The 17,016-nt window shown below is 45.9% G+C and overlaps 2 protein-coding genes and 1 long non-coding RNA gene across 10 annotated transcripts in view; 1 reads left to right on the top strand and 2 right to left on the bottom strand.

Annotated features, from left to right (window-relative positions):
* Positions 1-9,879, bottom strand: part of Exd (PBX homeobox extradenticle) — a 45,251-nt gene extending 35,372 nt beyond the window's left edge. For 2 of the 7 annotated variants that reach the window (XM_070666683.1, XM_070666687.1), the window contains exons 1-2: positions 7,846-9,871; positions 6,143-6,216 (exon numbers count right to left, since the gene is read on the bottom strand). In XM_070666683.1, the coding sequence (XP_070522784.1) occupies positions 6,143-6,216; positions 7,846-8,078 (307 nt within the window). In that variant the 5' untranslated portion in view covers positions 8,079-9,871. Of the gene's footprint in view, positions 1-6,142; positions 6,217-7,845 lie in introns of all 7 variants that reach the window. The other 5 variants (XM_070666684.1, XM_070666682.1, XM_070666685.1 and 2 more) reach the window with 5 other exon arrangements.
* Positions 9,880-10,094: 215 nt separating this feature from the next.
* On the bottom strand, positions 10,095-12,984 carry LOC139108338 (uncharacterized). 2 transcript variants are annotated; one of them, XR_011546645.1, is made up of 8 exons: positions 12,832-12,984; positions 12,656-12,761; positions 12,510-12,578; positions 11,916-12,309; positions 11,701-11,834; positions 11,389-11,625; positions 11,153-11,315; positions 10,095-11,016 (listed from the first exon to the last, which is right to left on the bottom strand). It is a non-coding gene; the product is annotated as an uncharacterized lncRNA (long non-coding RNA). The 2 variants fall into 2 exon arrangements; XR_011546644.1 differs by having other exon boundaries at positions 10,097-11,016; positions 11,157-11,315.
* A 138-nt stretch (positions 12,985-13,122) lies between these two features.
* The window catches only part of LOC139108383 (serine/threonine-protein phosphatase 4 regulatory subunit 1), a 110,926-nt gene continuing 107,032 nt past the window's right edge, over positions 13,123-17,016 (top strand). Inside the window, exon 1 of the mRNA XM_070666612.1 lies at positions 13,123-13,260. The gene's annotated coding sequence lies outside the window, so the exon portion shown is untranslated. The remainder of the gene's footprint in view (positions 13,261-17,016) is intronic.

The raw sequence follows: 17,016 nt of genomic DNA on the forward strand, positions 1-17,016 counted from the left end.
GAAACGTTTCCTGTTCAGGTCTTTAGCATCTTCCGCATCTTTCGCATTGAGAAATAATCAATTGAAAAACTGTTGCTCATTTTTATCTATTCCCCCCCCTGTACCCCCGTTAAGCTCGCGAGCAATTTGCGACGCGGCATCTCGTACGTAATCCGAATTTCGTGATCTCGAAGACCCTACTCTAAAATATTCTACATACACGCTCCTCGCGGCATGCGTACTCGCGAGGGAAGTTTATAGCACATCGCGACAACACGAGCCCCCTTTTCCTACCCTTTTTCCCGTCTCCTCTCTTTTCCTCGCCCGGTTTACGAGCTTATTTTACTGGATTTTTATGACATAACGTACCCGCACCTAGCCCGAGCTCGAAGTTTATAGGTTTGCGAGATTTTATCGTGGTGTAACGTATGGTTTGTTAAATCGACCTTCTACGTTTGTGGAGACACACACGCGCCAGCGCGGCGTGTGTCGCATGCACGACGAATTCAGCAAAGCGTTCCTTCTCTCGTTTAGATGCTCGTAGTTGGACTCCCACGAACTAAATGGAGCTCCGTTTATTTGGCGAAAATTCAAATGACCGAACCTCAGACGGAGAGCGCGTTTTACATAAAAAAAAAAAAATAAAAAAATAAAAAAATAATCATAAATTAATTAAATAAACTTCTTGAACAAAGTGCTTCGTTATCGGCCTGAAATTAAAGCGCCGAATAATAAGAGCGTGGCCTTTGTCGCCGGAGCAATGACCATAACGACGACTTCCGGTCAGCGAGTTTGCGCAATTAAAGAGACTTAAATGCAATTCCGTAACGATTCCGTTACGCGCCGCAACTGTCGTGTACGACTTGACAGCACAATGGCTCTTCATCTTCCTTCTTTATCTCCTCCCTTCGTTTTCACGGATACCGTCTTTTGTTTCCTCGGCATCGGCCGGCCCCGCCGGTCGATACGTAACAAGTTTCCGCGCTTTAAAAAGTGCCCGTATATACGTGACGTATCTAGTCTATAAAAAATCAGACAAACATCGGCCGTGACTCGTTGCCCCCGCGCAATTGACTGATTGAACGAAGAGGCCGATAAGGAAACTGTGACGACGTTTTAGGCATACGCCGCCGGCGATAAGGCCCGAAACAACAGCGCTCGCCTTAACACTTCTCGCGAGCACAGAGTGTGTGCCCACGTTATCAGTAAAGCGAGCATTACGGTAATTCCGCTACTTGATAATACGGCCATGTCTTTATCAGCGCCTCCGGGTACACAATGCATAATAACTCGCGCGTATTGCGGCCGCCTTTTGCCCGTCACGGCGAGTCGCTTCGCGCGGCGTAATTAGCGAAAACGTGACGCGTAATCGGCCAAGTTAATTAAAGCGACTCATGAGAATCAACAAGGCTCGCGTTCCGCGGCGCGCGGGAACGAATGCGCTCGTTAAGAAACGTTTCCCTACGCTAACGAAAGGGAGGCCAGAATTTACCGCGAGCGTACGAGTTTTTGTATTTTTTTTTTCTTTTCTTTTTTGCGGTAAATCAGTGCGCGAGTATTACGGCGGACTCACTCGAATCGGACAAATCTCGTTAGTCGACTCCGTGAAGTTCGAGAGACTCGAGAAGATGAGAACGACGACTGGGAGAAAAAGAGATAGAAGAACGGGGAACGGAAGGGAGAAAGTGAAGAAGTCGAGAGAAAAAGAGAGAGAAAGAAGAAGACAAGAAGGGAGAGAGAGAGAGATGGATAAATAGAGTGGGGACCAAGGGGCTCTGGTTCACCTTGGGATGCTGGAACCCCATCTGCATGCGAGTATCACGGGCGAAGAAGAGACAGAGACGAAAAATACAGAGAGAAAGAGAAAGAGAGAGAAAGAGAGAAGGAGAGGGAGCGAAGAGGGCACGAAAGGCGCGGGTACAAGAAGAAAAGGAAAACGAAGCTAGGGGAACGACATTCCAGCTGGAGCCGGATTGAGCTGCGTCAACCTCTCGAAAACCGAAGCGACGTTTTGTACATTGTAACAATAACAGAATGCGATGCGTACGATCGAGCTTCCCCCGAACGATCCGCGACTTTACGCTTTCGGTCCTTGAATTTCATCCCGACGACGAGATAAAGAACACATTATACCTGGATTAGGGTTTTTTTCTTTTTTTCTTTCTTTTCCAAATTAAGATTCCGCGACGTTCAAAATCGCCGGCGCGAAGCCTTTGAGTCCGACGAAAGAAATAGTACCGTGAACATTTTTAATTGTTGTCGAGGAATCAGACGCGCGAGCGTGTTTAACCCGGAGTGTTGAAGACAGTTCGATGTCGTGCTCGCGTAATAAATGGAAGCAAACGGGGCCATTAATTACAAGAGATAAAGCACGGGGGTGAATCCACCGTGAAATGCGCTCCGCGAAATCAAGGTCGGCCGGTTGCGGCAAAACGCAATGCGCTGCGAGACTCACGTGGGGCCCGGGCACCGTTTCGCCTTTCGGATTAATATTAAAATATCATGCAACGCGCGGCGCGAAAGGTCACGTCTTTGAAGAAAATGTTCGCGAAGGCAACGCAACGCTTCTTCGTACGACGTGAATAAAACGCTCGAGTCGATTATTCTCGCACGACTGGAAAAAAGATTTCCACTAATGAAGGAAGCGCGTGTTATATTAAAAATATCGAGCGACGCTATCTAGGCAGCAACAATGAAAGACATTGCACGCGGATCGGGCACATGCATTGCCCGCGTTATGTAGGTACCCGATGGAAAACGGAGCCACCCCCTGGCTGGCGGCCAAATCGAGTATGGATTTTTAATTGTTTGCGCGAGCCGTCATTGTTTCAAAACTGCGGAGGATCGGAAAACGCGCGCCGCGGCGGCGTCCTAAATTAAATAAATCCTCGGCAGGCCGACGGGCAGGCTAATCCAGACCGTGGGACACCCCCGCGTAACCGATTGGCGCCGCACGAAACGCACGTGCGTCATGTACGCAATGACGGGCCGTAAGTAAAATCAGCCAATCGGATTTCGCGCCGGGCGCGAAATCAATATCGGCCGATCCGTGATTAATGGCAGCCACGCGAATTATTATTCGGCCGAATTATCTGTTTTGGTCGCGGATTAATTTCGTTTTATCGGCCCGCTCGAGCGCGTCGAAAAGTTCATCGTCCGACGATCTCGCGCCTGATAATTACCGAGATGATTATTTATCGCGTAACCAGACCGAATTTCTGCTCTCTCACTGCTCCGCCACCTACGAGAGGTTTTTTTTTTTCTTTTTTTTTCTTTCGGTGTTCTGCGCGGAGGATTACGCCAGCTGCACTATGCGGGCTGAAAAGCTGTCCACGCGGCAAAGGACAGAGAAGAAAAAAACGGGAAAAAAAAGAAAAAAAAAGAAAACGGAGATTGGGGGACCAACGGTTGAAAGACGAGTAGAGAAATCCCGCGGATTTTGGACCGGCCTGACTCTCCATTCCTTTCGGTATTCGGGATCTACGCGCGCCCCACGGGAAATCGTCCTGAGCGGTGTGTTCGTCCGAAACAGGTCTTCGAAGATCAGCGCATTACAGAAGGAAAGCGCCTCTTCCAATTTGACCGTGACAAATCGCAGTCAGAGGCTGACTGCCTCTTAGGACCCGATCGATCGCTAAACGTGATATTCGAGGAAGTAGGACGGTCCATTAACGAGAATCGAACGAGTTGCCTAGTTGCGTGTCTCGTAATTGCATCGTACAATTAGTGTTAAGTGCGATCGCCCGATTCTACGCTTGCGAGCGCACCGGGTTTGATTTTCGGAGGTAACGGGGAATTAAGATCCGATCGGTGCATCTAGAAATGCATTAAAATATCACGAGCGAGAGAGAAAAAATTAAATCGCCATTCCGTAATTTCTTTCGCGTCGAAATATTTTCTCACGGTATCCCGTTCATTTTGTCGGCAATACGAACTTTAACTATTGGCCAAAATTTATCTAACGTTCGTACGACGCGAGCAGGACTTGCATTTCTCGTGCAGGTTCACGCGTAATTCGAATTCCTCGGATGAAACGTTGACAAGAGTGATTGACAAATGTAATGGCACATGACGGTCATCGCCGGCGAACAAAGGGATGAGGCTCCAGCTACGAGGGAGGACGGTCTCACCTTGTGCTCGTCTTGATCCAGAGTTATCTGAGCGGCGCACGCGAGAGAGCGAACGCGAGAGCCGATTATATTAAATGGCTGGTAAAACGGTCTGCTTAACATAGCGTTTATCTGCTCCTCTTGGTTTAGTACTTTTTCACTGCCTCGTCAGCCATTGCCCATAAACTCGACTACGACTATCTCGCGTCCCTTTTTCCCCTCGCGTCGCGGAAAGGATAGAGCTCTTATTCTTTCTCTCTCTCTCGTTGCATTTTTCCGCGCGCACGCGTGTGCCACCGTACGCAGCCGGGCCGGAACTCATAAAAGATACAGGACCGTTAAAACGGTTCATCATCTCGAGTGCTCATCATACTTTGACGCCCTTTTTGTTTACGATAAACTCGAACAGGAACTTTCTCTCTTATTCCTCGCTTCGCTCTCCTCGTCCCTTTACCGAGTCGGAAAATTAAGTATTTTTCAGTATAGTATCACTGCCCGACTTGTCTTCCTCGTTTAAACAACGCCTGTACTTTAATTAATTTAAAATCTGACATCTTACGTAAAAAAGTATTTTTTTAAAACGCATGCAAAGTTACGAAAATAGATATTTTCAAGATGCGTTAGCAAAATGTGTCTACACTCAAATTTTTATTTCCCCTTCAATAAATAAAAAAAATAAAAAATAAAAAAAAGGGAACAGCTATTCGTTTGCCCTCAATCGCGGAAAAAAAATGATTTCTTTCGCGGGATGCACCTAACGACCATTTGAAAATATCATAACGTTACAGAAACGTAGGATGTTGTTGACGTCACGGCCCGTACTGCGCCAACGACACCCTCGTGCCTACTGCTTGCACGTACGCGTACATATATGTGAGCGCCTCTGTGTTTGTACCGAATATACGCAACATGCACACATCGCTATAAAAGCAATACGAAAGAGGGTAGCTTAGCATGAGGGGCGTGGTGCGGTCCTTCCACCCCCGACGGACAGCGAATACTTTTGACGTAGTCGCCAACCCCCTGCCGATTTCAACCCGGCGATCTGTCCCTGGTCTCCACTCCTCCGCGTTCTCCACGATCGCGTCTCCCCCCAGAAATAATTGCGCGTTTCGCGGTCTCTTGATCCGCGCGTAAAAGTAATCCAAACATCGCATAAAAATTATGTTTACGAGTTTCGAATGGGTCTCTCGCAAAGGGTCGCGCGAGCCGAAGGGTGGCCGAAGGGAGCGTGAACGCGGGCTGCGCTGTCGCAGATAGGGATCTCTGTCTTCCTCTCTGTCTCTTTCTCTCTATTTCGCGATTTTTAGATTTCGTTTCGCCGAGGTTATCGAGGCGCGACGGCTCCGAAAACGTCGGCCTTATTCACAACGAAAATACCGCTCGTTCTCGCGCTCCGTTAAATGTCGTGAGTCGGTGGTCTCGATGAGTCTCGATTTTCGATGTTGATACACCTTAAAATATACAGCGTTATCGCTCATTATCGCAGTTATTCCGCAACAATCCGAAGGCCGTAAGGTATTCTCTCTCTCCGTGCGTGTACGGAGACGACGGGATTATACCGGCCGCGATCGATTTCGCAGTTAAAAACGCAATTTAAAAATCAATTCCGAAATACAAGCGGGCCTCCGAAAGTCAGCGCTTTAAATAAGACCTATGATTTATGACTCGCAATACTCGCGCGCACGGCGGAATGGAATAAAACACCGCTCGCGCGCAGATATAATCAATGACGCTGCAAAAATAATAATGCATCCAACGCAACATTCGATTCCCACGTCGTAAAATACACATACGTATCTACATAAATACCGCGTCTCGCTGCCAATCCGATCTGAGAAGGAATAAAAAAATGGATTTAAATTCCCGGACAAGCGTCGCGAGTTTTTCGCGTTGAAAATATAGTCACTTAGACATTTTACACAGTCATCTCGTTAGCGCGATAAGAAGCAGACGAGTTGTTCCCTGCGTAAAGTTTAACAATCCATGGGAGTCGAGGGTGGCGAAGGATTCAAAACGCCTGCGTTGTAGCAGATAGAGAAAACATCGCTCACCTGTCTTCTCCTTGATCTCGCAGAGCACCGAAAACAGAGCCGGCTTCATCCTGTGGCAGTTGAGGGTGTGTTTTCTGCAAGCAAACCGAACGGATTAATTGTCGCTGCTCAAAATCGCGCGATGGGAAATTTGCGCCGCGGAATTTTTCGCGAAAGAAATCACGGAAGGGAAAACGGAGGTGGGATAGGCAAAAAAAAAAAAAAATGTAATTCCAAGCGCCGTCGCTTCGCGCTTACAAATTACCGCGAAATTACAACTATCGCCATCGAAATTAGCGGCTCGGTGTTAATGAAGGTGATTAACTTAATTCGAGGCCGTATGCTTAATTGAGGGCCGCGATATTTAAATGGCTCGGCCAGTTAACGCACGTCGCGAAAATTGCAGAGGCCCCTCCGCCGCTCGCCCCGTAAAATGCACGTATTCGCGCGGTAGTGTTGTCGCATCTGGCATTCTTCGCGAAGCGGCGTCAAACGCGCGGACAGGTACTTAATATAACTTAACACACATGAGCAAAGCCGGCGCGCCAGGTGAATACGGCCGGACGCACTTACAACAATTAGTCGCGTGTGTGCACAGACGATACGGTTAAACGCAAGGGGGTCTGAATTTGCTGTATCACTCGAAGCTGCATTCCTATTACGCTTGCAGAGAGTGCCTTTTCGTTACGCGTTCGGTCAGCGAGATCGTAAAGGAAAAAGAAAAGAAGAAAAAAAAAAAAAAAAAAGAAAAAAATATTCGTTGCGAGTCGATAGATCTTATCTAGCCGAACGCTTTGCGGGGTCCGTCGAGTTATCATAAAAAACAGGATAGGATGTTCACCGGGACGCATACGTCGCGAGATATATCGGACTGATTAATGTGCTAATGAATAACGCGTGCATAATTAGCCATGTACATATAAGCGAGGCTCCGCGGTTGGTACGGTAGGAGTTATCACTCTTCGTCGTTAATAAGCCGCCGTCGCACGTTTTACAATATTGCGTAATTAGCCGCAGAGATTGCGAGCGAGGCTGGCCCTACGTGCACTTTTTTCAATTCGACGCACAGGATATACGAAGAACGGAACGCGCGAGGCTCACTTCTCGCGTGACGTCGCGGGAATCGATGGGGTGGAAGCGTTACGCGGAGTACACTTAGTAATCTGTACAATTTAACGTTGTTTCCATGAACCGCGCCGTAACTCCCTCTTCCTTCCCGCCCCGGAGGACTCGAAATAAAACCGCGCAACCCCCGTATTTTATACGCGCAGCATCGTCTTGCTTTTACGAGAATTTCGTTTACACGCTCCTCTCCTCTGGGTAACGAATCGGCCTCGTAAATCGAAAGTACCATTAAACCTTTAATTCCGCTATTAACGAGCCGTAAACATAATTTTCAGTCTCCGACGTAACGCTGATAGACCCCACGGACGTTTTAGCGCGAAGGTAGTCGTGGCAATTACGAACACGACGCTACTGATACCGCTGTTAACCGGACGACATCGCGAGCACCGAATGCGTACCTCCTAAAAGAAAATATGCGACGGTTAGCGAAGACGAGAAAAAAAGGGAGCGAGGGAGATTTCGAAAGAAAATTTTGAGAGAGCGGAGAAACGATAGGATACTTGAGATCAAAGGACGCATCCCGCCGCGCGAGAACGTTAAAAAAAAAAAGAAAAAAAATGGCGGAGCGGTATGGGGGGAAAAAAAGGATGCGGGCATACCTCGCTTGCGCCTCGTCCAGACTCTGGTCCGTGATGTTCATTATTTGCTGCAAGATCTCGCCAATGTCTTGCTTTCTGGCCTCCACCGCCTGATCCGGGCCTTGAGCGGCGGTGCCGTCGACCGGACCCATGGTGCCGTATCCAGCGGTGTTTTGGGCTGCCTGTCCCTGGTTTCCACCCATCAGACCCACACCTGAACCTCCGTGTTGCAGCATCCTGCCAGTCTCATCCATCAACCGGGGTACTCGCTATTCGCAGTCCCGGTGGTGATCAGTCGGCCACCGTGCGCTAGCGTGCTTCGCGCTAACGTGTCCGCGGGAACGGGGACGTGTGCGTGGCGTGGCGTGGCGTGGCGTGTGTGGCCCGCCGCGCGTTACCTTCCCCTTTTTCTTCTTCTCTCGCGCTCGTGATCAGCTTACGCTCGCGGTGCCCGGTACGGCCGACGGAGCGCACTCGTGTAGCACCACCACGCACGTAACGCACCTACGCGTTACACTCGTATACCAGGTGTCGCGAAAAAACGCGGAAGAATTCGAACGGATCCAGCCTCCGCAATCTGTTGCAGCTGTCTTCTACCTCGTCGGACAACGCTGCTGGCCGGATGTAACGATGCACGTGCTCCCTCTCTCTCTTTTTCTTCTCTTCCGGATCCGCGCTCCGATCGTCGATTTCGCGAAAGAGCGCGCGTCGTTGCTCACTTGCAAAAATATAATTCTCTCTCTCTCTCTCTCTTCTACTCGATCACCGTCGTCGCGAGCACCTCGTGATTTCGACGCGACTGTTGCCTCGCGCGCGGAAACGCGCGGCGCAACCAACTTTGGAGGTTATGCCAACGCCGCGGTCTTTGTCCTTCTGCGTGTCGCACGGTGGTTTTAACTCCGCTCCGTTTCTGCCTCCCCCTCTCTTTCCCGAGGTCCGGCTTCTCGCTTCTCGCTCGCTCCCGCACGCTCACCTTCCCTGCTCGGCGACGCCGCTCGACGGTATCCTCGGCCCCGCACCACTGCGCCCCGATGCACTCTCTCGCACGCGCGGCTTACTAATTATCGACTTGTAAAATCTGGTATACACAATATAGGGCGAGTTGAGATCGCTGCCTCTGGCGGCTCTAACATTGACGGATTGTCGGGTTTTACGTATACGCGGTTGTGTCGAGACGGTCGGCGTCGCGCCCGGACCGCACTCCTCCCCTTGTCGAGACTTCACACTATATATCTATATATATGTATATATATATATATATATATCTTTTCTTCTTTTTTTTCTCTCTCTCCCTCCAACGGCCTCACGGCTCCTTGCTCGCTATGGCTGAAGTTTCGGCGTCGTTTTCCGAGCCATCCGCGCCACGAGAGTCCCGCACGAAGACCTCCGCCTTACAAGGAAACTGCGGCGACGACGACGACGGCGACGCGCGCGGACCGACCGTTTCCGTCGCTCTTCTCACTGTCCTCGGTCGCTCGAGCGACTGCTACGCGGCTCGCGGGTGTACGTGCGCGTCCGTACTGTGCCCTCGGATATATGCGTGCAGCACGCCAATCGGCGGCCATAGCAGCCGCCGCGGCCAATCAGAGCGGCCCATGCATCTGCCGCCCGCGCGCTGACCGTCGCGTCCACCCGATATCTCTCTTCCTTCTTCGCTCGCGCGGGTTGCGACGATCCGTCGTTATCCGCCGCGTGCGCATTCACCTTATTTATGCTCGTACAGGTCCCCGCGACGCTCGCGGCCGCAAGCTCATAACCTCCTCTCTCTCGTGCGTCAACGAGCGCAGCCAACGTCCCTCCACCGGGAAACGACGATCCGCCGAACGGACCCTCCTCGTCGGCAAGAAACAACGTCGCCCGCGTTCTCGAAGCGACCCGCGCGCGGTCCTCGTCGCTAACTTGACGCACAGACGGAAACGCTCCGCCTACTCTCTTCTCTCTTTTTCTCACTCACCGCCGACGGTCGTTCTGCTCCTTTTGCACGCGCGACGTATTCCCGGCTCGCGTCGGCTCGCCGTTGCCCCGAGCGAACACAGATCCCGACCGAACCCGCCGAGAATGAAAGCTCCGGTCGTAATCGCCCGGAAATCGTGCTAGCATACCTCGCCGTGAAAATACTCCGGGTTACCTCGGCGAACAGGAGATGCTCGCGCGCTCGCGCGCGAGAGTCGTAAATTTACGGACGCGCGAGAACGCAGACGCAACTTCGCGATAAGATGGCCGCTCATCGCTGTGGCGACCATGGCTGGGAAGCGGGAAACGTAAATCAAACGCGCGGTATGGCGTGGCGTGTTCTGGCCTGGCGCATACCACTGCGAGGCCGGTTTTTGAACCCGCGACCGACGAGTTTACACTCGCGTCACCGTCGCGTGAATAATCTGTAGCATGAAAATTTATGCCAGCTAATTGTTATAAATATTTTGTTGAATCATAAAATTTGTTACAAGCAAATCTATTACATTGCCAGAAGTTAATACTGAGGAGGAAGATAATACTAGAAATATAATTGTATAATTTTTTAAGCGGTTTATTTATTAAATATTACAAAATTTATTATTATTACATATAACATTATAAGCGATGCAAATGAAACATATTCTTTAATAAAGTTTTAATGAAATTATAGTGTAATATATAAACGTAGAAAAATATTAAAGATATCACAGTAATAGTTTTGTTCTTGGGTACAATTTTATAGTTTTTTAAATGTAGAAATATTAATAAGAATCATAATATTATTTTATACATATATCTAATATTCTACTACGTCTAAAATGTTACATACAAATAATTACGGTATAATAAAAGAAAACTTTTACATTTTTAATATTAAGTTCTATAATAAAAGAAATAAAAATAAAAAAACGATAAAAGTAAGTAAGTAGACACAGAAAAAATGAAGAAAGAGTTCTCTATTAAATTAAATTGTTACTTCAATTCTTTTGCTAATGTTTAGACGTATATAAAATCAAATATGATTTGAAGCTTTTTTTGAACTTGAATTGCACTTCTTCGATACTCGTGTCTGGACAGAAACGATTCCTTGTTGTAATTCGAAGAATTTAGTCTACTAACGACCGCGTTGACTGCGTCATTCACCATCTTTATCAAAAGTTCGTCTTTCAAATCGGTCGGTGTTTGCGATGTGATCTCGCCGTATTCTTGCCAAATTTGATAGATCTTGACAATTATCTATACGATAATGTAAATATTAATACATTTAATAAAAACATTTTCATATAATATTTAAAATTATATCTAAATAAAAGAGAGTTTTATATATTTTTTATCACATTGATAAAAAAGATGAAAATTAGATTCAACTTACTTACAATAATGTAAATTCGTCGATAACATTACTTCTGTCAAAACGACTATAAACACCAAAAACAAATTCTCGTTACCGCAACTACGATGAAATTTAAATGTACTGATTCAGAATTCCATCTGATATGCTTATAAGAGATCAAAAATTATTACTGTCTCGAGTCCTGAAAGAAAGATATTTTATAAAAGTTATTAAGAAAAACGTGCTTACTTAACAATATGAACAGTATTCTGTACCAAAAAATCTTGAGATAATAGTGATCTTAGTTACACCACCATTATCAATATCCCAAACTTAATTATGCCTTTATCACCCAAAGTATACGAAATATTACGTGAATCATCTACAGATATCTGTATTATAGCATCTTCTTCTGACAATGCCATAGTGACAAATGACGGTACTAAAAATGATAACGGACTTTCTGCATGATTAATTTTTTTACATCGTTTTTCAAACCAACTGCTTTCTGCCTAAAAATAAAAAAATTTATTAAGGTAAATTTAAAAGCAACAAATATCGTTTTAAAGATGTTAAAGATTTTCAACCTGATAATGTATTCAAACAAATAATCCATTTTTACCACCAAGAAATATCCCGCTGCTACTGGTATTAGTAATTGTAGTAATACCTATTCCATTAGTAGTAACAGTGAAAATCGGTTCTGGAACTAAGTGCATTTCTATGAAACAAAAAACAATGATTAATTTTGGAAGGTAATTATTCACAAATATAGATAAATAAAATTATATTAAATGATTACCTCCTGCATTATCAGGAACATAACTCATGGATTCATGGAGTTGTATATAATAGCATTACTTAAACGCCATGCAGTTTCCGTATCACCACTGCAAACAAACCCATGTAGACATCACATTTGCTATAGCATTTTGATACTCATAGTTTCTAAGGCAGATATAACGACGGCAGCTAGCGAACATGACTTTATTATAGCGTCGTGTGCGTCGAGTTTCACATGTTTCGCGTGTATATACCGCGCCGGCCGGTTTGCCGATGACTGATTTTTTTTTCTGTTCTCTCATCCCCTGCCTCTGCCGCCTAGAATTACGTAGGTTAGCCGCTGTCGCCACCGAAAACGTCATATCTGCTTTTCGGTGTACATATGTTTGTCTTTAGCACAGTCAATAACGAATCTGAAAAAGTAAAGGGATTATACATCTGTGATGCATATATATAGATGTACTGTAATACAATAATTACGATTTCGTTAGCGTTTTAAATTTAGGTATATGGAAGTACTTAGTAATGCTCTTGTACTTTTATTATTACCTGTGGCAATTAATTTAAATGTATTATACAAATTATAAATGCAAAAAGTAACAGCATTACTTACTTAAAACATTAGAATTGTTTTTTTGAGAAAATGGACTTCATTTACCGTTTGTAAAAATTTGTTATAAATCTGAAACAGAAAACAAATCGTAATATTTTATAATGCAAAAAAAAAAAAAAAAGTTGAATGAACACTACAATACATACAATTCGTTTCAACATAATTTAGTTGTTAAAAAAGAGCAGTACTGCTTCAGATTTCATTGTATAAGCTAATATGCTTACAAGAGTCAGTAATGATTTCTGTCTAGTCCTGAAAGGAAAATCGTGTATTAATTCGTATTAACAGATATTTTATAAAAATTATAGAAAAAAGTACTTACCTAACAACATAACTGGCACGTACTCGCGGATTCATTGTGTATAGTTTGGTTATTCGCTAGTATATTTCTAGCAATTCTAGAGGAAAAGATTCATGATGGACTCCTAGATGGCATTATAGCAAATAATATCGCGAGGGCGATCGGAAAATGGCCGAAAGAATTTCGCGAAGTTCATCTTCGATAATATATCGATGCCGCGCTGAGAATGCGAGAAATTGATATCGAGTGAGGATCGATTTGTGTCCCGGTTCGCCATGCGGCCGCCGGAGAGCGTCGCAGTTTGTTACAAGATGGCGGGTGAGTGAGTGCCTGTGGATTGAACAGGGCCTGATACGAAGAAACACGACGGATTTTCCGCTAACCCGTGGCGTTTGTGGGTTTCAGATATATCCTACGTCCAGACAGAGGATCTAGAGGATCCGGATGAGGGTGAGTACCCTTTCCGGGCATGTATATTTTGCGCGGGCGGTCGGTGCCGTCCGACACGCGCGCGATGGCGAGGCGCAGCACGTTTGACTCGGCGTGGCGCCGCCGCGTGATCGTCCAACGTCGACGAAAGCATAATTCCCTTGTCACTTCAATACGCGTACGTGTGTGCCGCGCGGCACGGCAAGTCGTCACGACGTGGCGCGATCCCAGCTCGACTCGCCGCAACGGGTTTCGAGGTTAGGATCGCGGCGCACCGCGAGACCGGGCGTGCCGTGCGAGACGTCGTCGAGCATGTCGACTATCGGGGGGGCTACGAGGAAAGGCCGTGCGCAGAATGGACCGCTCTTGCACGCGCGGCCGTGACAATGCCACGGCAACGCATTTCGTGAAATTACGGGGCGGTTCTGTCCGCCGTGAGGGGGCGCTACGCCGCGCCACGCAACGCCACGCCGCGCGCCGTGTTTATCTCGACGAGAGGGAAAAAAGAAAGACTCGACCAATGCAGCGGTGAGAGAGACGGAGGGAGAATATGCACGTCCGCGTCGTGTAAGTATCCTTTTGTCGTTGCGCGTTATCCGTTAGAGAATAGGATATGTTCGAATACCGGATCTCCTTCGACAACGGCGACGGAGTCGCAGCAACCACCTGCGATTCGCATTGTAAAAGATACGCACTGGCGCCAGATCGATAAGATCTTCAGATTTCGCCCGGCGTCAATATTAGGCGGATATTGTCTCGGTCATCGGTCGCAGGAATTTTCCCCGACGCGATCAGCGCTATCGAGAGTAGATCGACGTCGCGCGAGAAGTGTTTTTCGTCTTTCAAAATTAATCGCGAAGTCAATAAAAATTAATTATCCAATACAGCGAACCGTGGGAGGTATATGTAGCACGTATTCCCGTTAACATCCGAGCCAGAAATGTAAATTCGTTAAAATTATAGCAATTCTAATTCATGTAAAGATATGTTAAAGATACGTTCGCGCAGCCTCAATTTTCTAGATGAGAAACGAGAGTCGAATATATGATTGATATACGTGGAGGCACATGTGGATACCATTATAACTGAAAACGCGTAATGACCGTTCGCCGACGTCTAAAATACAGTGTGTTCGAGGCGCAGAGGAGTCGAGACGAAGGTCAGAGTCACGAAGAGTGGCGGCATCTCAGCAGATTAAAGAAAACGGCGCAGTTAGCGCGCGCGATTCCTTCCCCCTATCGGGGTTACTGATCTCGGGTTCCTCTATCGTCTATTTGCGAGTGCCATCTGTCGTAAGTAGTAGAGCCGTATCATGGGGTCGGTCCTCGCCGGTGATCGCCGAAAAAATCGCCCGAATCTCCTCTTTGAAGAGCCCAAAAGCGCGTCGCGCACGGATCTCGTTGCCGCTTCAAGTTAAACGTGAATAATTTGTCTCGGGACTATGCGCCACGTAACGAACGCCAGTTTGTTCCGCTCGGTACACGTACACGCATTTATCTTCGCTCTCGCTTCTTCGTTACTTTCTCATCCGACCCGCGGGTGTCTTCTCCGTCGGCCAAGTTGGTCCTAGCCGTCTTTATCTCGCATTCCAGAGAACGCTTTATCAGCTCCGCGCCGCTTATACTTCTAAGCGTGTCTAGATAGAAAGAGAGTACTCGGATCAGTAACCTTCTTCGAAGTCGAAGCATGCTCGAATCTAGATCGAGATGATCGAGAGAACGTTCCGCGTGAACGATAGCTGTTGCGTAGAGTAAATGATTCAATCAGCTGTGAGTCATTGGTGCATGAGCTGTTCTTCTTTTTTATAATCGCGCAAAAAAGAAATATATAATTAATCGCGAACGATTAGATATCTATTTAGAACTGTTGCGCGTACAGTAACACGTTGCATAAAATTGGCGACTCGCTTAAAAGTTCATTGATGCGTTTTATTACTACGCGTATAACGAAAACACGATTTTGCTTCTGCGAAAGGGGGACTCTTTATTAAGTGAATTCCTTGATTAATCATCGTCAACGCGAATTGTCATGTAATCCTGTTGACTGCATTGCCTAGATTACGCATCTAGATCACGTGGAAAAATTTTAATTCGATGTGCAGACGCAATCTCTCGAGGGAATAACTATGTGTGATTCATACAATCATATATAAATTTAATGAACTCACGCGAGGATCGGAACGTAACGCATTGCGAACATTAATTACATGTCGCACATAACGAAAGTCATAAGCATTTTTTACATATATTTTTTTATTGTAAAACTTAATGTAGAATAATTTAAAATTAAAAAAATAAAGTATTGCATAGTATTGTGTGACAATGACCGTGGAAACCATGGTAACTGCCGGTAATCGATCGCGATTATGTAAATTATTTGGTAACTGGCCGTGACAGTTGCTGCACTTAGACAGTTCTCAAGCATTGATGACTCCAGCTTTTTATCCATATGATGAAATTGTTTCGAAATTATTTACGGCTAATTCGACGTTTATCTTTATCTCATTTTGCTCTGGCGAACACTTCTTAACTAGCACTTAACTGGGATTTATAAATGCCAAAGAGATAAATTTAGGAATTTTCAGAGGAATAGGCAGCTTAGTCGATTAACGATAAGTTGAGCCGTGTCCTGTCAGAAGGACGTTTAAAATTGCTTTCATAACGGAAAGTAATTGCGAGAATGAAATACTTATTTGCAGAAAAATGAAGGAGGATTCCCGTGGAATCGTGCGCGATGTAAATCGGTCGTCATCTTCAGCGATGATAGCGCAAGATTTTCTGTCATTTCGTTCGATTTTTGCATAATTTTTAATTCACTTCGCCTTTCGCTTTTCGTTATGATTTATAAAGTTTTTGTGAGCTTCCCTTTCAGACGTCTCGTCGGGAATATCTTTTTCTTTCCGCCGCGTAACGTCGACTTTATCCGACCGGACATGAGGACGGATAAGGGGCGATAGTGACGGGGGTAGGGGGAAGGTATACGGGGTATGGAACGAGTATAGACGGATGTATAAAGAAACTTTAATTTCTTGGCATTGCGTGAAGTTCCTTGCCCTTTCAGCCTTTTCGGTTCGGTGGTCTGTTTTTGATAGGAAGACTACGCCGTCGTCTAGACGCGGTCAGAGGGGGGTTACCTCGGCTTTTATAATCGCAACACGAAACGCACCCCTTGACGTGCTCGAACGCAAAAATACCAGTTTTTTTCCTCCCTCCTCCTTCTCTTTCTCTCTCTCTTTTTCGCTTCTTCTTCTTTTCTCGTACGCGTCAGTCTTTTCTATTCTTTTCGACCGTCGCTCTTCCTATGCCTATGTATGGGCGCGTTACATTAAAATGATTTATTCACCTTATTAAATTCGCATTCGAGACTAGCTAAGTACGCGCAGTAGACATCCCGGCGAATCGCAAAACCGGACCCCGTTACCCTTTCGAGACGACAAACTTCGCGATGCGTTTGCATACTTCTTTTTTTTACCCCTCCTCTCTCCCTTTCTCTCTCTCTCTCTTTTGCTATTAAAAATTGTTTTTATATTCCTCTGAGCGTTTCGCGGTGGATCGTAGACGACACCTGTTTTAATCTTCTTAGAGATCATTTTTCAATATAAATAAAAAGTAGTTTATCATTTGTTCGAAATCCTTTTACACGCGTCTAGTTCAAGTTTCTTTCTCTTTTTTTAAAGATAAAAAATTGAACGATTAATTAAACAAATTTTATAAGTATAATTTTTTAAAAACAATTTTGTTAAATCTAAAATATGTGCGTTATAAAAAAGAAAATACG

Source organism: Cardiocondyla obscurior, linkage group LG15, assembly GCF_019399895.1.
Source record: "Cardiocondyla obscurior isolate alpha-2009 linkage group LG15, Cobs3.1, whole genome shotgun sequence".
Classification (NCBI taxonomy): Eukaryota; Metazoa; Arthropoda; class Insecta; order Hymenoptera; family Formicidae; genus Cardiocondyla; species Cardiocondyla obscurior.